Here is a 25,121-nt window from a genome sequence, read left to right as displayed (position 1 = left end):
TGTATATAATAAATTCTACATATTACTTTCCGGGGGCGGGGGGCAATTGGGGTTAAGTGACTTGCCCAGGGTCACACAGCTAGTACGTGTCAAGTGTCTGAGCTTGGATTTGAACTCAGGACCTCCTGAATCCAGGGCCAGTGCTCTATCCACTGCACCACCTAGCTGCCCCTACACATTACTTTCCAAACTGTCCTACCTGTCTGTTTCCTTTTCAATTTCCTTCTGTGCTATTCTATGTTACAATGGTCCCTTTCTCTTTTTGAATCACTATTGCTAACCTCTAGCTTCCCTCTTGATCTCCTCCCACTCAGTAAAACCTAGGGAAGGAGGAATTTAAAAAACCCTTGTAACAAATATACATAGACAATAAAAACAAATGCACCCAGTGGCCATGTTTAAAACATATTTCTCTTTCTCCACCTTGTATTCATCCCTTTTAAGGAGGTGGGTAACATGCTTCATCATAGATCCTTAGAAAACATAGTTATCATTGCATTGATCAGAGTTTTTTAAGTCTTTCAAAGTTGTTTCTCTTTGCAATGTCACTATCCTTTTATAAATTATTCTGGTTCTGTCACTTCTCTCTGGGTCAATACATATTACCCAGGATTCTCTGAAATAATTTTTTTCTCTTTCTTAACTGCACAATGTTCCATTACCTTCATATGCCACAGTTTGTTCAGCCACTCCCCAAATAAAAGGCAATCTGAGGCACACTCACTTAGATTATAGTTCTTTCCTCATCCTGCCCCTGCTTGTTTCTCTGTTGAGTTGGATATATTTCTTTACCGCACTATGTATGTTCAAGCCCTGTTTGTCCATTTTAGATAACAGTGAGGTTCATAACTGTTGCCCACTACTTTTCATCCCTTCTTCTGTGTCTGTATACATTTTTCTTTCTTTTTTTTTTTTCCTTAGTGAGGCAATTGGGGTTAACTGACTTACCCAGGGTCACACAGCTAGTAAGTGTTAAGTGTCTGAGGCCAGATTTGAACTCAGGTACTCCTGACTCCAGGGCCGGTGCTCTGTCCACTGCGCCACCTAGCTGCCCCCCTGTATACATTTTTCATTCATCACAGTTATAAGAGACAGCAAGTCCTACCCTGGGATATGTCTCCTTTTAGCCTCCTTCTCTTTCCTGTCTTTAAACCTTTAGAATAGCCTTCCCTTGGGACTTCTGTTGTTCTTCTTAACTCCTTCAATACCCTTTGAAGATAGGTGGTTCCGAAGAGACATTTGTTTCTTGTCCTCCATTAGAACATGAGTATGACATCATCATGCAGATCCTTCCATGTTCTTTTGAGGGTGTATTTTGGTCTTCCTTGTCACCAAAGAAACTTTCTCGGGTCTGCATTTTTTTCTGTCTGCTTATTTTGACAGCCTATTTCTTGACTTTTAACTCCTTCTTAAAATGGGGCACTGCTTCCAGGGCACACCATCTCAAGCTTCAGGGGGTCCCAGGTGGTATGATTTAAGGAGAGGCAAGTTCTGCACTCTCCTGGCCTGTGCTCTGGTCTGTAAGTAACAACAGGCCTGCTTGCTCTTTGACCAGGGAACAGAATTCTGTTTCACAGCGGTTGCAAGCTTTGGGTTGCCTGCACCCATTCCCCACTTGGACCGTCACTCAAGAATGCTTCCTAGTTCCGAGCACGGGCAACACAACAGAGTTCCACCTCAATGTCAGCAGAGACCCCTATAATCTCCCCCTGGCCAACTGCTTAGCCCCCTCTGTGGACCGTGAGCTGAGTTCCAGAAGTAGACGTTGCCTCTGCTGATTCCAAGGTTCCAGAGGCCTGATTCTCTCAGGCTGGGTCTGCACAGTGTAGCCCGGATATGCACTCTACTCTCACCCTGGTATAACAGACCTTTCCTGCCAACCTTCTAGGCTATCTTTGGCTGGAAAATTATCTCACCCTGTCCTTTTGTGGGTTTTGCTTCTCTAAGAATTGTCTTATGACATTGTTTGAAGGTATTTGGAGGGATATGGGGGAGAGCTCTGAGGAATCACTGCCTGTCTTCTGCCATCTTGGTTCCGCCCAGGAAGTCTCCCCATGTTCTCAAATTTACCTTTCTAGGTTCCTTTGGACTCTTGTGCTTGTATTTCAGAGTTCCTATTAAGCTTTGGATTTTTCATCAGAAATACTTGAAAGACCTCTATTCTATTAAAAATCCATTTTTCACCCTATCAGATTATACTCAGTTTTGCAAGATAAGTTGTCTTTGGTTGTAAGCCTGTCTCTTTTGCCTTTTTAAGTATTGTATTCCAGGATCTCATTGATAGTGGAAGATTCCAGGTCTTATGTAACTGACTTTGATAATTGAACTGTTTCTTTTTGGATACCTGTAGTGTTTTTCCTTTGATGTGGGAACTCTGGATTTTGGCTATAATGTTCTAGGACTTTTTTCCTTTTGGAGTTCCTTTCAGGAAATAATAGTGGAATTTTTTATCTTTGTTTTGCTCTCTGGTTCTGATAGATGTGGGAAATTTTCATTTATGATTTCTTGAAATCTAGTGTCCAGACTTTTTAACCATATATAGTCTGGCGATTCTTAAGTTATCTTTCTTGACCTGTTTTTACAGGTCAATTTTTTTTTGATATCTTTAATCTTATATTTTCTTCTATTTTTTCAGTCTTTAGACTTTGCTCTAATTATTTTTGTTGTTTTATAAATTCATTGATTACAGACAAGGAAACTACAACCTACAGGCATGAAGTGACTTTCCTAAATAGACTTCATCACTATGGTGATTAAATGTTTTACATTGGACCTTTTTTTAAAGGATTTCTAGCCCTCTTTCCAGATAAACAAATCCACAAATCCATAGTCACCAGCTGTAAACAACCCAGCTCTTGGACTGTCATTAATGTGCATAGTTCAGAAGATAAAGTGGAGGGATCTGGTTATAAATCAGTTTAAAAGCAGCCATGTCATCATCTCCTGGGGTTTCTGCCATGGATGATATGATTTTTTTTCCCAGAGACTGACTCTTGGCTTTGCCTTACACAGCTGCTGCTAATGTCATAAAGTGGGAGCCATAGGGGTGGGGAAGGAGGAAGGTATGTTACTATCAAGTGGACCCAAAGCAAACCTCTGACATGGCCTTCAGTGCTTCTCTTTTCTCAAGGTTTATAGATCTATCTTCAGAAAGGACCTCAGAGGCCTAGACCAACCCCTTCACTTTATATATAAGGAAACTGAGTCCAAGGGAGGTTAGGTGAATTACCCTAAGTCACATGGGTGGTAATCATCACATGGGATTTAAATTCATGACCTCGGAGTCCAGAGTCAGTGCTTTTTTTATATGTTCCATAATCTCATTTTTTTTCTCCTGAAGAAAAGATTTGTGGGGTGGGAGACAGAGAGGACTATCATACAGCTAATAAGTTTCACATGTCTGAGGCCACATTTGAACTCAGGTCCTCCTGAATCCAGGGCTGGTGCTTTATCTACTGTGCCACCTTAGCTGCCCCAACAAACATTTTTCAAAAAAAGAAATGCAAACTGAGGGAGACTACAGTGTAGAAGGAAGTACTATGGTCCAGACTTGATCTGAGGCTATATATCTTGCCCAGAGCAGGAACAGAGCCAGCAGCTCAGTGGCTGACAGGGAACTTGGACCACAGGGGAGCCCGCAATTCTTTTGTAGAACCTTCCAACTAGCAGACAGGGCCTTCAGATATTTGAGGGCTGCTTAAATCTTTCCTTCAAAATTAGTATTTCTTTTTTTTTTATCTGATGCTGCTTTGTTATTATCTTCAGTTCTTTTACCATTCTGGTTTCAATTTTGTACCTGCTCCCATTCATTAGTGTTCTCCCTAAATTTGTGGCACCCTGAATTGAACAGTGTTTTGGATATGGTGAGATGAGGACAAAAGACATCAAACCCTCACTGCTTTCATTCTGCATACTACTTCTAATAATGTGACCTAAGATTTCACTAGTTTTTTCGTTAGCAATTGTAAGACAGTTGCTCTATCTTACAGACATTGAGCTTAAAGTACAATTTAAAACCCCAGGCTTTTTTCATGCACCACCATGTCTCCTGCAGTTTTTTTTTTAACCCAAGTGTCAGTCTTTATACTTAATCTTATTAAATTTTATCTCTTTCAGTTTGGCCAGTTGTTCTCTCTTATAAACTTTTGGGATTCTCACTCTCTCACACACATTATCAGCATTTTCTCTCTCCTAGCTTTATGTCATTTGCAAATTTTATAAATTTACCACCCATGCACTAACAAAAAAAAGTCAAGTCACTAACAAAATTTTAAAAGGGGGTTACAGCTCGGTGTTGCAGTGGATAAAGCACTGGTACTGGAGTCGAGGACCTTAGTTCAAATCTCACCTCAGACACTTACTAGCTGTGTGACCCTGGGCAAGTCACTTAACCCCAGTTGCCCAAGTCATCCAGGGCTATCTCCAATCTTCCTGATATATATGTTGCTACTGGACCCAGATGGCTCTGGAGGAGAGAGTGAGGTTGGTGACCTTGCACAGCCCTCCCTCACTTAAATACAAGTCGTAACATCACCCTGATGTGATGGTCCTCTTCGAGAATTAAGGGCAAACAATAATACTAACAAAAAATGTTGAATAGCACAAGACCAGGGGACAGATCTCTGTGACTTCTTCCTAAAATCCTCCTTAAGAATGGTCACCAGGACTTCTGCCACCTGTGTCTTCCCCAAGATTGGTGGGCCCTTGTGTTAGTGCAGGTAGAGTTTGGAGGTGGGACAGAGATCTTTGTTTTGTTTTGTTTTTGTTTTTGCTGGGCAATTAGGGTTAAGTGACTTGCCCGAGGTCACACAGCTAGTAAATGTCAAGTGTCTGAGGCCAGATTTGAACTCAGGTCTTCCTGAATCCAGGGCCAGTGCTTTATCCACTGTTCCCCCTAGCTGCACCCCCAGAGCTCTTATTTGATGGTGTAAAGAAAAACTATGTGACTTACCCAGTCAAGAGGAGCCCCTGCCTTATGGGTAGACCAACCAGAGACCATTATCTATGATCAAGGACCTAATGGGGCTCACCCAGGTTTTCTTCCCCAAACCAGATAAGCAGAGGAATAATGAATGAGGAGAGACTTGAACATTCTCCTAGAAAACTCAGATGGGCATCAAGAATCACCTAACAATAATTATCTGACAGTGTCTGTGATCCCTTAATTACCTTCCCTGATATTGATAAAAGTTTGCCTTAACTCCAGAAAAAAAAAAAGAATGGACAGTAGGCCACTGAAGACTATTCTTTGTGTCTGGCCATCCATTCAAGGTTAGAATACTCCGAACTGTACTATCTTTTTTTTTTTTAAGTGACGCAATTGGGGTTAAGTGACTTGCCCAGGGTCACACAGCTAGTAAGTGTTGAATGTCTGAGGCCGGATTTGAACTCAGGTCCTCCTGACTCCAGGGCCGGTGCTCTATCCACTGCGCCACCTAGCTGCCCCAAATTGTACTATCTTCCAAGCCACAATTTTTCAAACCTCTGTGCTTTTTAAGACCAGTCCACCTACAGACTGAATGTGCATGTCTATTTTTACAGATCTTCTTAATCATTTTCCAGGTGTTTATACATATAACTTCTGCATCAGATTAAACTTAAAACCTTTCAGTGACTACGTGGATGTGTAGTTCAGGTTTTTGTTTATTTTTTTTTTAGTGAGGCAATTGGGGTTAAGTGACTTGCCCAGGGTTACACAGCTAGTAAGTATTAAGTGTCTGAGGCCGGATTTGAACTCAGGTACTCCTGACTCCAGGGCTGGTGTTCTATCCACTGCGCCACCTAGCTGCCCCTGTAGTTCAGTTTTTTAATTCACATTCTCAGCGTTTTGGAACTCTATTAACCATTTTCCATTTTTCTGTAACATTTAAAATCCACTTATGTTTCCTATCTGCTCTGATTCCACCATTTTGAATGTCTACTTTTCCCCATATTACTGTTTGTCCAATCATATGACACAACACTAAAGCTAACTAGTAGTCTTGTTATATGCTTGTATAGAGTAGCACATTGATCACCTTTATAGATATCTCATCTCAATCCAAACCATGTCTGCATCCTACTGAAACACTGGGACATAGGGAGTTACTTTTCAATAAACAGAAAGGTCTTAGAAATGGATTCATTTTAGCACTCAGCACAGTGCCAAGCACATGGTAGTCCCTTAATAAATGTTAACTGACTGATTATTTAGGAAGCAGCCTTTTAAAAAAATCCTTATAATTTTATCTTTCTGGGCTTTCAGTTCCTCTTGTATAAAATAACAATGGGGGGCAGTGTTAAATCAGGGCTTGACAGAGGCCATGTTTGGCCCACCACCTGTTTTTGCCTGCCTGGGAGCTAAGAATTTTTTTTTTTACATTTTAAAAGTTAAATTCAGCAAAACATTTTTATGAAATGTAAAAAACAGTTTTAGCTTGTGGGCCAAACAAAAACAGGTGTTGGGTCAGATTTGTCCTGTAGACTGTACAGAAACAGTCAGGTTAGATTTGTCCTATAGGCACCAGTTCGCCAATCCTTAAACTAATGATCTCTAAGGACTCATTAAGCTCTAATGTTTTATAGTTCTAAGATTAAATGTTGGTTGGCTAGAGTTACCACAATGTTAAAGAAAATAGAATATTTATAACCATTACTAATCTTTGTTCTTTCTATAGATTTCCAGACTAGTGAATGAAGTCTACCATTTATATAATCGGCACCAGTATCCGTTTGTTGTTCTTAACATTTCCGTTGATTCTGGTGAGTTCTAATATCTGTCAAATCTATTGTTTTCCTTTTTGTCCCCACTCCTGTTGCCTTGGTTTAGGTTCTCACCTTTAATGATACAATAGCCTCCTAAGAGATGTTCCTCGTTTTATCTTCCCCCTTCCAATCCATCCTACATCTTGGTAACAGGTTACTCTTCCTAAAATTACCACTTCTAATCCCATCCCTGTCATGCTCAGAAATTTAGTTCACTTTTATTTAGCCAATATTTCTTGTGCCCTCTGCTTTTGGCACCGTGCTAAGTACCAGAAAAGACATACAAATAAGACATGGTGCAGGCACTCAAGGATCTTACTTCCAAGTAGGAGAGATAAGGCAGGTAAAAAAAAAATAATCAAGATAGAAACTGGAATCCAGCAGCTCCAAGTAACGTGTTATGAAGGAGGTAAAGATTACTTCTGGCTTAGGGGGAATCAGTGAAGGCTTCCCGTTTTTTGAATTGAATAGGTAGCATTTGAAGTGGGCTTGGAGAGATAGGGAGAGTTCATTCCAGACATAGAAAGCAATGTGGAGAAAACAAATAGCAAACTATTCAGTAGCTTCCCATAGCTTACCAAATAAAGTCCAAATCACTTAGTTTGTTGCTCAAGGAACTTTGCTAGATAGGCCAAAGTTACCTTTCCAGCCTTATTTCACACTAAAACCCAAATTATACCCTATGTTCCAACCAAACTGGATTACTCAGTTTCTTGAGCTTACCTTGCAGTTTTCTGTCTCTAAGCCATTGCCTTGTCCCTCCCCAAACTATGTTTCCATCTGTCAAAATCTTTCCATTGTTAAGACCTTTCATCCCTTTCCATTTCTTTCTACTTCACCCCCTAATTAGAGTTGATCTTTTGTGCCTTTCAACTATGAAATACTTTTCATATACCTCTCTTATGACATTTGTAGTCTTTCTTATACTATAGTTATTTGTGTATTTGCCATATCTTTTTTAGTAGAATCTTTTTTAAAAAAAAATTTTATTTATTTATTTGGGGGGGGGGGTGAGGCAATTGGGGTTAAGTGACTTGCCCCAGGGTCACACAGCTATTGTCAAGTGTCTGAGGCCTGATCTGAACTTAGGTCCTCCTGAATCCAGGGCCAGTGCTCTATCCACTGCACCACCCAGCTGCCCCATTTGCCATGTCTTTTTCTCCCAAATTACAAGTGCCTTCAGGACAAGGACTCCATTTTACTTTGTCTTCCCATGGTGCCTCATGCCATGGCTTATTCATAGCAGGAAATGAATAATATTTGTTTAATCAAAGTCATTTAAAACTTAGACAATATTACTCCAATAAGAAAAAAATGAAATGATATAGCTGTAATATGAATGGAAACAATTTACTGTACAACCCTGATTAGATGATCTCTTTGAAACTAAGTTAATTATTTTGTTAGGACAAAGGTGACTTTTTAATGTTGTAGCCAAGCCGGAAGTAAGAACTATCCAGTAAGGTTTTTAGAGATAAAATGATCTCTTTGCCCATTTCTGTATTATTTATAGTGAAGTCATAAGATTTAAATTATTGTATCTCTTGGCCATTTTTACCTTATAAAGTGGAGGGGTTTCACTCTTCTCATTGTTAAAGTTTAATTAAAAGTGTAATAAATGCATTTTTGTTTTGTTTTGTTTTTAGAGTGTGTGGATATCAACGTAACCCCAGACAAAAGGCAAATTTTGTTACAAGAAGAGAAGCTTTTGTTGGCAGTGCTAAAGACATCTCTGATAGGAATGTTTGATAGTGGCGTTAATAAACTTAGTGTCAACCAGAAGCCACTATTGAACATTGAAGGTAAGAAAATTATAAATGTATTTTTTAAATGCTATTAAAAATTTTACCTATTCTGGGGCAGCTAGGTGGCGCAGTGGATAGAGCACCGACCCTGGATTCAGTAGGACCTGAGTTAAAATTCTGCCTCAGACACTTAAAACTTACAAGCTGTGTGACCCTGGGCAAGTCACTTAACCCCAATTGCCCCACAAAAAAAAAAAAAGAAAAGAAAAATGAAAAATTTTACCTATTTTGGCATGCTACTTATTGTTCCAAGGGTAAAGTAGCTTTGTCACAGGACCACTGGACTCTTTTTTTAATGCATGAGTTAGTTGGATTTTATAACAAATGGGTACATATTGAACACAAATTACCTTAGATGTAGTATATATGGAAACCTCTGCCCATAGTTAGTCATAGACAAGGAGAGTCAGTTGTGTTCATAGAAATGGAAGCTCAGGTTTTCAAAAAAAGGATGATGCTTCCTGAGCAATAAAGTCTGGCTTGAGTATGTGTAAGCAGAGTTTATTGTTATAATGAAATAAAATTTAGACAGCTAATCTGTCACACATTTATTGATATGACTAATCATTATTTTACCAAGTGGCAATTGGGCATAAATGGGAAGCCATTCACTCTAATTAACATGGATTTTAAAATAGTGTTAGGCTAGACATTTCTGGAATCAGTTGGGAGAGAATGTTCCTAAAAGAAAAATGATACAGGGAGAAGAAGTTATGGGTCCCTAAACCCTGCCTTTTAGGGAAAAGAGCTGGCTGTTGCTTCTCTACCCCTATCAGATTTGGTCTTAGGGGTCTGAGCTACACCTAGCAACCAAGGGCACTTGGTTTTTGAGTTGCAGTCAACCACTGTTAAATCTCTTATTTCCAAGGAAGAGTCCCTGAAGTGGTTCTCTCTTCATGTTTGTTTTAGGTAATTTATTAAAGATGTGTTCAACAGAGATGGAAGAACCCTTTCCAGAAAAGGAGAAGCCCATCTCACTACCTACTAAAGGGGAAGAAAAAAGAACATTAACTATTGCCAGACTACGAGAAGAATTTTCTCTTCGTCATACAACAGAACACAGTTCACAGAATCTAAAAACTCATAAACAACCACAAGACTCTCCAAAAACAGAGAAATATTTGGTCATTTTGTAGCACTCCAAAGTCCTGTCAACTCCCCCAAACTAATCCCTGGGAAAGAGCATAGCAGTCAGGAGGAGATGCTGGAGCCAAGCCCATGCGTACAGAGCAGTAGGAATCCAAAGCCAGTAGACAGTGACAAAGATTCAGGACACAGTAGCACTTCACAGTCTGATGAAGGTTTCAGCACCCCAGAGAGGAGTACCCATGTTGGTAGGGAATGTGTCACAAGTTCGCTTGAGGAAGATTACTCATTTTCAGAAGAAAGTGTTGAACCTTTTAAGAAGCCATCAGAAACTGACAATCAGTTTTCCAATCACTGAATGTAGTTTGGATGAAAAAAGGTCTTGAGAATGACTTCAGAAATTTGCCTCAGCCAAGCAATAACTCATCACCAAAAGGGAAGCGATTTAAAAGGAAGTGGCTTCTTTAAATTTCACTGTTCCTCCAAAGGTGATGAATGCTGAGGACCTTCAGCATCTCAGGTGGATGTAGCCATTAAAGTTACTAAGAAAGAGGTGCCTCTTAACTTTTCCATGAGTTCCTTAACTAAACGGCTGAAGCAGCTGCAGGAGCAGGAACAACAAAGGGTAAAGGCAGAGAATTACAGAAGATTTAGGGCAAAGATAAGCCCTGGAGAAAATCAGGCTGCAGAAGATGAACTAAGAAAAGAAATAAGGTATTTTTAAGTTGGGGGTTGGGGGGGCAATGAGGGGTTAAGTGACTTGCCCAAGGTCACACAGCTAATAAGTGAAAAAAGGTATTTTTTACCTTAATTGTATTTTCCCTATAACCCACTTGAGAGCAAAACAAATTGAGTAACATGTTAAATTGTCACATGTATAGAAGAATTAGGTATTGATGTGAACTTCTTTTCAAATTTTTTACCTCATAGTCATTTGAAATTTAAGTGAACTATTAAGTCCTTGGCTCTAGATTCTTTTCCCTTTCCTGAGAACTCATCCATTCTCATGGCCTCAGCTCTGTATCTCTGTGTTAATAACAACCCCCAAATTTCTTGGTTTAGTCCAGTCTTCTCACATAAGCTCTGGTATCTCTGCCCCCTGGACATTCCCATTTTAATATCTCCCCCATTTTAACTTGTGTTCCCTCCCCTAACAAAACCAACCCTTTCTCCCATCTTACCTTCCTCTGTATGTGGCCAGATTGTTCTCCACCTTCAATCTTACTTAGATCCCACCCATTCTTAAAGCTCAAGTCAAGATCTACCTCTTCCCAAGAGTTTTTGGTCTTTTCTGAACTCTAGTTCCATGTATTCATTTGCCTGTAAGACCTTTAAATTTAAATGTTATGCCGTCTTCTCGAATTCTCCTTATTTCTCCTGACCTACTTTTTTTACTTTATTTCTCTTAACACTACTAAGAACATTTTTCTCTTTGTGGTACTAACTTTCTTCCGGCTAACCAGGCTCAAGACCTCTAAGTCATCTTTAACTTTCCTTTTCTTGCTTTGCTCAGCTACATATCAGATCACTTCTCCTATGTTTCCTTCATGCCAAATCCTATAAACTCTTCCTTGGTAAGGCCTCATATCAGTTAATATCTTTTAGCACCCTAGTTCAAACTTTTATCTCCCGCCTGTTAATGTTTTACTGTAATAGACCCCTAAATGGTCTACTTCCCTCTCTTTTTTCTTTTTTGAATTGGTGGATCTTCCACTGCATTGCATAGAAAATCTCCAACTTCTATTTGGAAGTGAACATATCCAAAGATTTAGCAAAGAGATCAGCACATATTCAGAAATATAAAAAATGTCATTCTGCTTAGATTTTTCTGTAGTCCTATTTCAACTACTTTTTTAAGTTAAATGACAATATCACATACTTTATAAGGCAGAAACAGGTAATGAAATAAATTTTTTACAATTAATATGCAATGCCGTTTAGAATGCCTAACAATACATTAGCAAAGCAAATGTTCAAATTGGTCATGTGCAAAAATGTCTGTCTTGTTCTTCCTCTGTCAAGAAGCAGGAAACATAATTTAGCTTTATCTGGAATCATGGCTAGTTACTGCACTAATCAGAGCTATATCTTTCAAAGTTGTAGATCTTAATAACATATAAATTGGTCTTCTGGCTCTGCATCAGTTCATACAGTCTTCCCAGGTTTCTCTAAAATTATTTCTTTCATCATTTCTTAATGACATCATATTCATGTATCATTTTTTTTAACATATAAGGTATTTTATTTTTTCCATTACATGTAAAGATAGTTCTCAACTTTTGTTTATACAAGCTTTACAATTTCAGATTTTTCTCCCTCCCTCCCCTTCCCTCCCCCCCTCCCCTAGACAGCAGCAGGTAATCTGATATAGGTTATATTTATATATCTATATACATATACATATATATAGATATATATATATACACACATATATATATATATACACATAATAACATTAATCCTATTTCTGCATTAGTCCTGTTATAAGAGAACAAATCAGAGCAATGATGCAAAACCTCAAAATAGAAAAAAAAAACAACAGCACTAAAAATAAAAGAAATAGTATGGTTCATTCAGCATCTATACTCCACAGTTCTTTTTTTTTTTTCCTCTTGGATTTGGAGATCCTCTTCTATCATGAGTTCCCTGGAACTCTTCTGTACTATTGCATTGGTGAGAAGAATATAGTCCATCACAGTAGATCATCACTCAATGTTGATGATACTGTGTCATGTATCATATTTTGTTCAGCATTCCCAGCTGATGGGCACTCCTTCAGTTTCCAGTTTACTAAAGAACTGCTATAAATATTTGTATATGTATGAGGTCTTTTCCTCTTTTTTTTTTTTTTTTAATCTCTCTGGGGCATAGGCCTAGCAAGGGTAGTGACTTTTAGGGCATTCCAGAATAGCCAGACCAGTTCACAGCTTCACCAGCTGAACCTATTTTCATAGGCCTTCCAACATTTGTCATTTTCCTTCTTTGTTAACTTTGCCAGTCTTATGGGTATAAGATAGAACTTCAAAGTAGTGTTAATTTATATGTTTTAATTTACATTTTTTACTAGTGATTTGTAGCATTTTTCTTTTTTCTTTTTTTTTTTTTGGTGGGGGTGAGGCAATTGGGGTTAAGTGACTTGCCCAGGGTCACACAGCTAGTAAGTGTCAGTGTCTGAGGCTGAATTTGAACTCAGGTCCTCCTGAATCCAGGGTTGGTGCTCTATCCACTGCACCACCTAGCTGCCCCCAGCATTTTTCTTTTTAGAAATTTTTAAAAAAATATTTTCTTTTTAAAACATTCTTTTCTTTTAAAATTTTGAGTCTTTCCCTCCCATTCCTCTTCCACCTACTGAAAAGGCAAACAATATGATATCAATTATACATGTGAAATCATGCAAAATATATTTCCATATGAGCCATATTGCAAAACAAAGCAAAAAAATAAAGTGAGAAAATTATACTTCAATTTGGAGAGTTCCTCAGTTCCCTCTCTGGAGGTGGATAGCATTTTTTCATCATGAATCCTTTGGAATTGTTTTGGATCATTGTATTGATCAGACTAGCCAAGTCTTTCACAGTTGATCATCAACACATCATTGCTATTACCAAGCACAATGAACTCCTGGTTCTTCTCACTTTATTTTGCATCAGTTCATATATGTCTTACTATGTTTTTCTGAAACCACCCCCTTATCATTTCATAAAGCACAATAGTATTCTATCACAATCATTGCTACAACTTGTTCAGCATTCCTCAATTGATGAGCATCCCCTTAATATTCCAGTTCTTTGACACACAAAAAAGAAGTGCTATAAATATTTTTATACATATAAGTCCTTTTCCTTTGTCATTGATCTCTTTGGGGTACAGACCTAGTAGTGGTATTCCTGGATTAAAGGGTATGCACAGTTTTATAGCCCTTTGGGCACAGTTCCAGATTATTCTTCAGAATGGTTGGATCAGTTCACTACTCCACCAATGGTTCATTAATGTACCTATTTTTTTCTGGCATTGTCATTTCTGATAGGTGTGAGATCTTAAGAGTTATTTTAATTTGACTTTCTCTAATCCTGACTATTAATAGCTTTGATTCCTTCTTCTGACAACTACCTGTTCAAACTGGGGAATGGCTCTTATTTTTATAAACTTGACTCAGTTCCCTATATGTTTGAGAAGTGAGTCCTTTATCAGAAAAACTACTGTAAAACTTTTTGATACTACTACTTCATTGTCTATGGCAGGACTTCCTAAACTTTTTCCACTTTCGACTCCTTTTAGCCTGAGAAAGTTTTATGCAACCCTGGGTATATAGGGATATAAAAATAGGCATACATAGCCTTTTATTGTTGCAAATATTTTGTGGACCCCTACATTAAGTTACTCGACCCCATATGGGATCAAGACCCGCAGTTTAAGAAGCTAGGGTCCATGGTATCTTTTGGCAAAATGTAGTCTCTAGCTCTTCTGATTATTTCTTTTAATTAGGTCTATTTTTGCTTTTGCTTTGTCTGCTACCCCTTTATTTTTTTACTTCAGCTGAAGCATAATAGATTCTGTTCCAGCCTTTATTTTACTGTGTGTATCTTTTGTTTGTTTTGTTTTTTTAATGGGGCAATGAGGGTTAAGTGACTTGCTCAGGGTCACACAGCTAGTAAGTGTCAAGTATCTGAGGTCAGATTTGAACTTGGTCCTCTTGAATCCAGGGCCAGTGCTTTACCCACTGTGCCACCTAGCTGCCCCTCAAGGGTATCTTTTGTATAGAACATATGATTGGATTCTAGTTTCTAACCCATTATGTTATCCATTTCCATTTTTTGGGTTAGCTCATCCCATTCATATTCTAATTTATGATTTCTAGCTGTGTATTTCCCTGCATCCTTTTTTTCTTTTGTTTATCCTTCTCCCTCTCTTTTCATCCTGTCCCTCCTCAAAAGTCTGTTTTGCCTCTGACCACTGCCTCCTGTTTGGGTTTGGGAAACACAACTGGAAGCTTGTCCTTGTTAGAATTCTAGTAAGTAAACTCTTTCTGGCCCCAGGCCCTGTCTGCTACTTGAAAGGCTCTACAGGTTCAAAACAAAAGAATTGCAGGCTCCCCTGTGGTCCAAGTTCCCTGTCAGCCACTGAGCTGCTGACTCTGTTCCTGCTCTGGGCAAGATATATAGCCTCAGATCAAGTCTAGACTGGATCAGCATCCTCACCACAGGCCCCAGCCCAATCCCTGTGCTCAAAGGCTCTCTGTAGCTTTCTTGGGTAAACCCCCACAGCCCTCCCAAGTGCCTGCAGGCCTTTGGCTATTTCTCTATATTCACTAGGCTGAAAAAAATGACCCACTGTGGTTTCTCCTTGGATTTCCTGGTCACTGTTTCCAGTGCTCTTAACTTGTTTGTTGATACAGTAGTTGTGGGAGAAAGCTGGACCATAGTGTTTCCTTCTACACTGTAGTCTCCCTCAGTTTGCATTTCTTTCTTTCTTTCTTTTTTTTCAGGTCAGTGAGGGTTAAGTGACTTGCCCAGGGTCACATAGCTAGTAAGTATCAAGTAGTGTCTGAGGCCAAATTTGAACTCAGGTCTTCATGAATCCAGGGCCAGTGCTTTATCCACTGTGCTACCTAGCTGTCCCTGCATTTCTTTTTTTGAAAAATGTTTGTTGGGGCAGCTAAGGTGGCACAGTGGATAAAGCACTGGCCCTAGATTCAGGAGGACCTGAGTTCAAATCTTTCCTCAGACACTTGATGCTTATTAACTGTATCACCCTGGGCAAGTCACTTAACCCTCATTGCCCTGCAACAAAAAATGAAAAAGAAAAAAAGAAAAATGCTTGTTTATGTCCTTTTGGTACTTATCTATCCACAATATTCTTTTTTGTTTTTTTTTTTGTTTTTTTTGACACTTTTTTTTTTAAGTGAGGCAATTGGGGTTAAGTGACTTGCCCAGGGTCACACAGCTAGTGTTAAGTGTCTGAGGCTGGATTTGAACTCAGGTACTCCTGACTCCAGGGCGGGTGTTCTATCTACTGCACTACCTAGCTGCCCCCACAATATTATTTTTCAAAAGAATATAATTTTTGTATAACTTTTTAATTTCACTTAATTGAATTTTATTTAATATTTAGTATGTTTTCTAAATGTATTTATACAAGTTAGTCCACTTTTACTTTTGTTATGCATGTAACCTGCCACTGAATAAGCAGAAATTTTTTTGTATTTGACAGTATTACTAATGTAATAAGGAAGATTTTCTTGTTTCTGATTGCTTTCACCTTTATAATTCTGACTGGTGATTTCTATATGTTAAACATATTGAGAATTTCTGATCATCTGCATATCAGATGATTTTCCCTCACTTCCATCTTCTTTTTATTTTTTTTATTTTTTGGCAGGGCAATGGGGGTTAAGTGACTTGCTCAGGGTCACACAGCTAGTAAGTGTCAAGTGTCTGAGGTCAGATTTGAACTCAAATACTCCCGAATCCAGGGCTGGTGCTTTATCCACTGCGCCACCTAGCCGCCCCATATCTCCTTTTTATTTCTTCCAGTTGCTCTTAATTTTTTTTCTTCATTTGCAAATTCTGGAATATTAAAAGATTATTACATTGCATCAATTCTGTCTTTCTTTTGGAGGATTTTCTGATATTATTATTGCTGCCTCTTCATTTCTTTCCCTCTGTTAATTCATCTTGTATAGCACTTCTAGGTTAATCATTTTAAAACACTATTTTCATCACTCCTTTGCTCAAAAACCTTCAGTGACTTTCTGTGACTAACAAGATAAAATCAACATCCACTAATTTAGCATCAGGACCCCTGATAGTCTGGACCCAGTATACCATTACAGCCTTGTGTCACACTACTCCCCTATAGAAACCCTTCAAATTAACTAATTAATAAATCTAATTATTTTACTCCTAAAAAGATGTAAGCTTTCCCACCTCCATGCCTTTGATCATGCTGTTCCCTTCCCCTTCTATTCTTCTCTTTATTCTTGCTCTATTCATCATTCTTGATGTTGCCTGAGTTAATCTTCCATGAAACTTGTCCAGCAAGCAGTGATTTCTGCTTACTCTGAACTTGTAGCATTAATTGTCTTTACCACTTATTTGACAAGTCATTAGGTATTGTTTTATGACATTCCTTGAACTTTTATCTAGTGGGATTATCATTTTGTATAAACACAGAACATCTCCCTACTGTTTTTTGAGGGACAATGACTATGGCTTATACTTGTTCCTGTCTTCCACAGTACTTGGCACAGTGCCTTTTTTCAGGACATATTTGTTAATCCAATATGATTTTAAAACATTATTTTAAACTCAAAACACAATATTTTGCTTTAATTATGCTTTGTATTATGCTCAGTTTATCTCATCTGTCTCTAAAACTGGATTATAAAGGACTTAAGAACAGGGAATACATTTTATCACTACTTCTCCACAGCACAGTAGGCATCAAGAAGTAATTGGTTAGGGGGCGGCTAGGTGGCGCAGTGGATAAAGCACCGGCCCTGGATTCAGGAGTACCTGAGTTCAAATCCGGCCTCAGACACTTGACACTTACTGGCTGTGTGACCCTGGGCAAGTCACTTAACCCCCATTTCCCCACACACAAAAAAACAACCAAACAAAAAAAAACAAAAAAAAAAGTAATTGGTTAAAAAAATACTGGGAAAGGGTACAATTAAGTCAGAAATTAGGAATCTTGTAGTGTGGTTTACTCTTGTAAATATTTTCAGATTAGTTGGTTTTGGTTTTTTTTTTTTTTGCGGGGCAATGGGGGTTAAGTGACTTGCCCAGGGTCACACAGTTAGTAAGTGTCAAGTGTCTGAGGCCGGATTTGAACTCAGGTCCTCCTGAATCCAGGGCTGGTGCTTTATCCACTGTGCCACCTAGCCACCCCCCCAGATTCATTTTTTAAATTACAACTAAATGTATTCACTCCAGTTAGTTGATTTTTTTTTTATGGTGGGAGAGTGTTTAAAAATGCAAAACTAACATATGTGTTCTTAATTTTCTGTGTGCAGTAAAGATATGTTTGCAGAAATGGAGATCATTGGTCAGTTTAACTTGGGGTTTATAATAACCAAGCTGAATGCAGATCTCTTCATAATTGATCAACATGCGACAGATGAGAAATACAACTTTGAGATGTTACAATTGCATACTGTTCTGCAAGGTCAAAGGCTCATAATGTAAGTTCACCAAAATTCTCAATAGGCTAACTACAAATGGTGTTGGCTCAAATAGCTTAACAACAGTGTTTTTTTTGTGTTTAAGCAACCAGGCTGTTCAGGTGTAATCCTATCTCTTTCACCCCCTTATTAAATATATGTGTACCTGATTTATCAGGAAGTTAATCTACACTTTAAAATAATAAACTAATTTTGCTATTCAAAGATCTTATCCAATGGCTCTTTAGAAAAGCTTTTGGATGAAAGATCCAAATCCTGAATGCTGAAATCCAATCCAATCCAAATGCTTAAAATGTTGTTTTCTAAAAGCCCCTTCAGTTCACTATCTTGATCTTCACATCTAAATTGATGGATGATCCTCTCCTAATTCCCAACTTTTTTCTTTTTAGGAGTTGCCTTTCTCTGATTCTTGTGTCAGATAAAAATCTGTAAGCAATAATTTTACAAGATTTTTTTCTCATTAAGTATTCATCTTGCTTAATCTACAAGTCTGTTTTTAAGCAAAGTGATACATTCAGATAATTTTTTCTCCAACACAAAGTTAACATACATATGAGAAATAAACTCAGAGGAATGATGGTGACTGTCTCCCACCTCTTGGCAGAGAGATGGTAGACTAAGTATATTGGATATGGCATACATTGGCAGATTTGGCCAATCTATTGATTTGTGTTTCTTAACTAGGAAGGGTTTTAGGGAGTAGAGAGAGTCATCAAGAAGTAATAGCTATTTAATTAGTTAATTAATTTTTTTTAGTAAGGCAACTGGGGTTAAGTGACTTGCCGAGGGTCACACAGCTAGTAAGTGTCAAGTGTCTGAGGCTGGCTTTGAACCCAGGTACTCCTGACTCCAGGGCCGGTGCTCTATCCACTGCGCCACCTAGCTGCCCCTTTTTTTTTTTTTTAAGAAATAAGTTCAGAACCAAACAGAAACATATCCTAGTATCTGTGATCTCATAGAGTAAGATCTGTATAATTTTTTAAAAGTCTGTTTTTATTGATCTTTTTTCTTTTTATATCATCCTCATTTCTGAAACTGTGCCTCAACACTTCCTTGCTGAGGGAGCTGTTTCTTGTAACAGAAATTTTTGTAAGGGACCTGTTTCACTTTTGTATTTGTATCTTCAGGACAGTCCCTGGTGGATGGTAGGTACTTAATAAATGTTTAGATATTTGGTGGCTGTGAGTGTCTTGTTAATTGGGTTTTCTCCATCGATACAAGTAGAATGTCATCCATTCCTTCCTATATTATGCAATCCTTGTCCATATTCTTCTACAGCTCCTTCACAGAAGGTCTCTCCAGTATGCTGGAGGCTTTCCTCTAAGCTTTTGTAAATTTTGTGGGTACCAGCTACAGTCTACTTGTGGCCAGTTTCTCTTTATTGGAAAAATTAATTGCTAAGACTTGCATGTGATTTCTTTCAACAATAGTCAGATCAGCTCCAGAAACAAACTCTACCATTTCCTTTAATGGTTTAGACAGTGTTTGACTAGTTAGACTAATTTGTAATATATTTTATTTCCTAAACAGTTAATGAAATTGTTTTTTATTAGCTGTGATAAAAGCACTTAGCATGTCATTTGTTATCCTTTATAATTTAAAAAAGTGCTTCCTAAAGCACTTTCTGAAGAGTAATATTTAATTGTTTATATGATTTTGCTCATTTTTACTTTGGATTGGCCTCTAAAATAATGAAGGCCAACTTTCCTTGGTAATACTTTTCATTCAGAGGCAAAACAGGACAGGCAGTGTAGGATAGCAGAATTAGTTTTCTTTAAGACACACTTTTTGTCTCACTTTTTCTACCTTGTTTGATTGTAGGAAAAGATAATGAAATCTTGTATTAGAGTAAGCTAATATAATATCCAAAATATAATTCAGTGAGGTTGTATTGGAGAACAAGAAAGCTGTTGGATTGATGGTACATTCCAACTGCTCATAGTAGAGGCATACAGCTTACTGGAGTGATGCACCATTCTTTTGAATCCATTTCATTATTTTGTTATATCTTGTAACTGAATGTTTGTCTCAAAACTATGTTTGAACTTTTTCTGTTTTTCAGACCCCAGGCTCTCAATTTAACTGCTATCAATGAAGCTATATTAATAGAAAATCTGGAAATATTTAGAAAGAATGGTTTTGATTTTGTCATTGATGAACTTGGTAAGTTTTTAGCAAGGATCATGGAATCATAATATTTTCAAGTTTGAAGGGATTTTGAGTTATTTCATTCAATCATATCATTTTATGAATGTAGCTCTAATTCTGGAATTTTTTGAATATTTTCCTTTTCTTCCTCAAATATTTAACCATTTTTATTCACTAAAAATAGCATTCAAAATTCAAACATATTCTTAAAATTTATTCTTAAATTTCTATATTCTTTTAGCTCCAGTCACAGAAAGGGTTAAATTGATTTCCTTACCAACTAGTAAAAACTGGACATTTGGACCACAGGACATAGATGAGATGATCTTCATGTTAAGTGATTGCCCTGGAGTCATGTGCAGACCCTCTCGTGTTAGACAAATGTTTGCCTCAAGGGCATGTAGGAAATCTGTAAGTATTGAATACGAAAACCTGTTTGCTTCCAGGTTTGCTGAGATTTAATAGCTTTGTTGTGTTTTTAAATGAAATTTAGTGACTCTGTGTAACTTATTTTTATTATAGCAAAAAACTTATAAAATGAGATCTGTCAAATAATGACTCAAGTAGTATTAGATTTTGCCTTTCTTGCTTTAAAAATAAGGATATTATCTTTGCAGCAGCTTTAAAATGAGCTTCATTGGAAAGTGGCATATTTGACAAGATTATAACATGAAGTTGGATGGGTTGCCCTTTGAATTAGTCCATCAGTGATGTTTGTCTTGGACAGAGACCGCAAAACTAGGGCTGGCTTGTACTTGGGAAATTGCTTGTTTCCTGCTGCCAAAGCCCATTTAAAAAACATTAATATTTTTCTAGTAAGTTTGTATAGCCTGGAACAGCATTTTCTTAGATGAATCAAAATTAGAAGTGATCCGAAGGATGATGGAAGAATGCATAGTGGGTATCCTTAAGATGCGGCATGTCATTGATGATGACATGGTTTAGAAGTGGCATAAAATTCTTTTTAGATGTATATGACTATAAATGGAGATGTTCTGGTTGTATAGTCAAGAAAATAAAAAGGTTAGTAGATGGGAAGGCCCAAGTGTTAAATTAAATGGTGGTATCCATGAAACATTAAGTAACTTAGAAAAAGGCCTTTGTTGTTTTGGCTAGATTTCTTAGAAGATCTCTAGAAGGATATGGACATGAAATATGCAGGCTGATGAGACACAGATGGATTGTGATGTGTATTGGTAGAGTATCTATACTAGTGAGAATGTGGATCCACAGAAGTCTCATTCTTGACAAAGTCAGAGAAGATAGCTGGCTTACAGTATTTTCAGTCATGCTAATGGTTGTTTCTCAGGAAGGATTTGGGGTGAAGTTCCTGCTGTTTTGGTTTGTGAGAGCACAAGGGGGAGAAGAAATGGTGTGTATGAAGCTGTGTGAAAGCAATGGTGTATGGGCTTTCCATCAGAAATGCTTAAAAGTCCTTTATTCTTGGGGGGCAGCTAGGTGGCACAGGGGATAGAGTACAGGCCCTGGATTCAGGAGGACCTGAGTTCAAATCCAGCCTCAGACACTTGACACTTACTAGCTGTGTGACCCTGGGCAAGTCACTTAACACTCATTACCTCACCCCACCCCCCAAAAAAATCTTATCAAAAGGCCTTTATTCTTTTAAAAATTCATTTTCTCCTCTATGATTTTACTTAGTCTTGCAGGGCAAGCAATTCTTACTTGTAAGTACTTTTGTCTGTTGGGGAAAAGGTACAAATTCCAAGATTTTTCCTTCTATTTAGTAGAAGCTACCTGATCTCATGTGATCCTGATTGGTTCCTTGATACCTGAACTCTGAGTACTTGCAGTATATTTTCCTGGGCCTAGAGGCTCTGGATTTTGGCTATGACATGTCTTGGGGTTTTCACTTTGGGGTTTCTTTTGTGTGTGTGTGAGGCAATTGGGGTTAAATGACTTGCCAAGGTTCACACAGCTAGTTAAGTGTCAAGTGTCAGAGGACAGATTTGAACTCAGGTTCTCCTGAATCCAGGGCCAGTGCTTTATCCACTATGCCACCTAGCTGCCCCTGGGTTTTCTTTCAAGAGATAACCTGTAGATTACTTCTCTTTTCACTTTATCCTTTGGTTCTAATAGATCTGAGCAGTTTTGGTCATAGTTTTAAGAGAGACCAATAATTCTTAAGTTGTCTGTCCTTGACCTATTTTCTAGATTAGTTCTTTTTGATAGTAGATGCCTCACATTTTATATTTTTTTTCCATTTTTGACTGTTTTAATATTTCTTGTTGTCTCCTGGAATCGAATTCTATTTGCTACACTCTAATTTTTAGGAAGTTTACTATTTGGATATAGCTTTCTACCTTGTGTTCTAAGCTACTTATTCTCCTAATTATTTTCTCCAGAATTCTTATTTCACTTACAATTCTATTTTTTATCTCTTACTTCATTTCTTCCAGGTCCCCATATTGGTTCTTGTGGCCAAGGCATCTTTTTCCTCTCTTAAGTGCTGCTTTTAATTGTTATGGAGTTACTCTATCCTTCTAGGTTTATTTCTTCATAGTGTTTGGTGTCTTCTCTTCATTTTTTTCTAATCTGAATACCTGATTTGGGACTTTGTGACAGGCCAAGGTTCCACACTCTCTTACAATCTCTCTTACAATCACTCTCTTACAAGTAGGGTGGTCAGGCCTTGTTTGGTTCTGATCTTGATTTCCTGGGTCCTTCCAGTGACCTCTTATTTCCTTCCCTGGAGTATTGTCTTTGGTCAGAGCCTTCTACTCTTCTTGCCTCCATGGGGTGTCCCCAGTCAGGATTCTGCTGGGTTCTTCTACACCCCCTAGAATAGTCCCAGTCTTCCGTCTTTCCTAGTGTTTCCCCAGGCAGGACACTAATGTGATCTTCATCTCTCCTGGGACTTTCCCAGCTGTGGCACTGGATCCTCTGAGGTGTCCCCAGTTGGAGTACTTGCATATGCTTTCCTCCTGCCTGGAGCTTCCCTGGTTAGGGTGCTTCCCCCATGGGCCTTGGCTGACAAGCTTCCTGAGGCTTCCTGTGGTCTTCTCTGAGCTCTGACCTCTTTTCCTGTGCTGATGGTAGCTTATCTGGCAAGAGCTTCTGGCTGTGGCTTGGATGGAGGAGCTTTCCCAGAGGTTTCTCTTAGTATTTCTTTTGTTTGTTTGTTTGTTTGTTTGTTTGTTTTAGTGAGGCAATTGGGGTTAAGTGACTTGCCCAGGGTCACACAGCTAGTAAGTGTTAAGCGTCTGAGGCAGGATTTGAACTCAGGCACTCCTGACTCCAGGGCCGGTGCTCTATCCACTGTGCCATCTAGCTGCCCCTCTCTTAGTATTTCTTGATCATTGTTTAATATAATGTCTCTTTTAGATCATTGTTATGAGTAAACGTTGAAGAGCTGGGCTCTTCTGAGACTCTTCATACTCTTCATACAGTCATCTTAATTGGAAATACTTTTTTTGGTTTTTTTTGCTGGGGGCAAGGGGGGCAGTGAGGGTTAAGTGGCTTGCCCAAGGTTACACAGCTAGTAAGTGTCAAATATCTGAGGGCTGGATTTGAACTCAGGTCATCCTGAATCCAGGGCAGGTGCTTTATCCACTGTGCCACTTAGCTGCCCCTGGAAATAATTTTTTAAAAATAAGGGATTTTAGGAGATTTTTTAGAGGGAGAATGCTGGATTTGTCATCAGAGAGCCTCAATTCAGTGCCTTTTTCTACTGCCTACTAATGCTTGTGACCTTGGACAAACCACTGAACTTCTTTGGGCCCGAGTTTCCTCTTCTGTAAAATAAAGGCACTCCTCTAGCTCCAAATCTATCCCATCCTAAGATTCTCTCTTCTCCAGTTTCTCTTCTGATGTCAGAGAACAAGCCTTTAATTACCTGCCAAGCACTCTGCTATGCTGCGTGTACAAAGTGAAGTTAGTATCTGTCTTCAAGGAGCTTTCTGCTGGGAGAAAGGAAGGGAGGGAATAAGCCATTTTATACATATATAGAGATCTCTCTCTCTGCATGTGTATATGTACAGCACCTACTATGTGCCAGCTACTGTAGTAAGTGCTTTTTACAAATATTCTCTCCTCTGATTCTTATAACAACTGGGGGGTGGGGGGAAGCTGCTATTATTATCCCCATTTTACATTTAAGGAAATGCTTGAGGCAAACAGGTTTAGGTGACTTGTCCAGAGCCACACAGTTGGTAAGTGTTTGAGGCTGGATTTAAACTCAAGTCTACCTGACTTCAGAGCCAGTACTCTTTCTACTTCATCACTATATATGGGGAGTGACGGCCAGGGAAGGGAGCTTTAATGTTGATAGTCAGAGGTAGTGAGTAGACATAGAGCAGTAGGTTGTCCATCATCCAGGCTAATATTGATTTGATTATTGTTTCCAGATCAAGACAGAGAAAGCATAGTCCAGTGGAGGTTCCAGGGGCATATATAAATGCTGCAGCACAGCATATTGTGAAATGCCCATGCTGTTTAGGTCCTGGTATCCTGGTAGATGGCTTGAAGCATGATCTGGGACCAGTTAGATAAAGAGAGCGGAGGTGAAGATTGGCTTTTTCTCCAAAACAGGCAGCTCCGTCCCAGAATGAATCCCAAAGTTGAATAGAGTAATTCCCTCAGGGTGGAGCAGTGAAGAAAAAGGGTGGGGTGGGGAGGGGAGTATCAAGGTCTTTGAAGGGTCCAGAGAGTCATTCTTCTTCATAAAGAGAGGCAAGCAGTGGCAGGGCAGATGGCAAGATTCCAAAGCAGTTGGGAACAGTGTTATTGGGGTGGGCTTGTGTGCAACAGTAAATGAAAAGTTGTTCTTTGGAGGCTTGTTGTTTATCAACAAACCCAGAGATGACTAAAAGTGTTATTATAATACTCAACTCTTCATTTGCTTAGACTCTTTTCATAGTGGTTCAGTTGATCATCTGCTTATAAATTGGTCCCCCTTTCTTCTTCCCTAATTGCTTCCCTGTCTTATTCTCCACAAAACCTATTCCAAACTGCTTTTCTGCTTAAGCATCTGATACTTCCCTCTCCCTGACTCTCAGCTGAGAGCCTTTCTTCTTACCTTACTGTGAAAATTGAGGCTGTTTATTACAAACTCCCTTTGCTCACCTTCTCTTTATCTCAAAACCCTTTGAAATCATCCCTCACTTTCTTCTTTCCCCTAGTCTCTGATATGGAGGAAA

The 25,121-nt window shown here is 38.6% G+C and overlaps 1 protein-coding gene across 1 annotated transcript in view; it reads left to right on the top strand.

Moving 5' to 3' along the window:
• PMS2 (PMS1 homolog 2, mismatch repair system component) overlaps window positions 1–25,121 on the top strand; it is a 42,010-nt gene that overhangs the window by 15,766 nt on the left and 1,123 nt on the right. Inside the window, 9 exon segments of the mRNA XM_043976087.1 lie at window positions 6,657–6,741; window positions 8,391–8,546; window positions 9,459–9,699; window positions 9,738–9,987; window positions 9,990–10,141; window positions 10,143–10,349; window positions 17,650–17,817; window positions 19,880–19,980; window positions 20,207–20,376. Coding sequence (XP_043832022.1) covers window positions 6,657–6,741; window positions 8,391–8,546; window positions 9,459–9,699; window positions 9,738–9,987; window positions 9,990–10,141; window positions 10,143–10,349; window positions 17,650–17,817; window positions 19,880–19,980; window positions 20,207–20,376 — 1,530 coding nt within the window.

Source organism: Dromiciops gliroides, chromosome 1 (assembly GCF_019393635.1).
Source record: "Dromiciops gliroides isolate mDroGli1 chromosome 1, mDroGli1.pri, whole genome shotgun sequence".
In the NCBI taxonomy this organism is placed as follows: domain Eukaryota; kingdom Metazoa; phylum Chordata; class Mammalia; order Microbiotheria; family Microbiotheriidae; genus Dromiciops; species Dromiciops gliroides.
The sequence above is the reverse complement of the archived record's forward strand: the minus strand, read 5'-3'. Positions and strand labels throughout refer to the sequence as shown.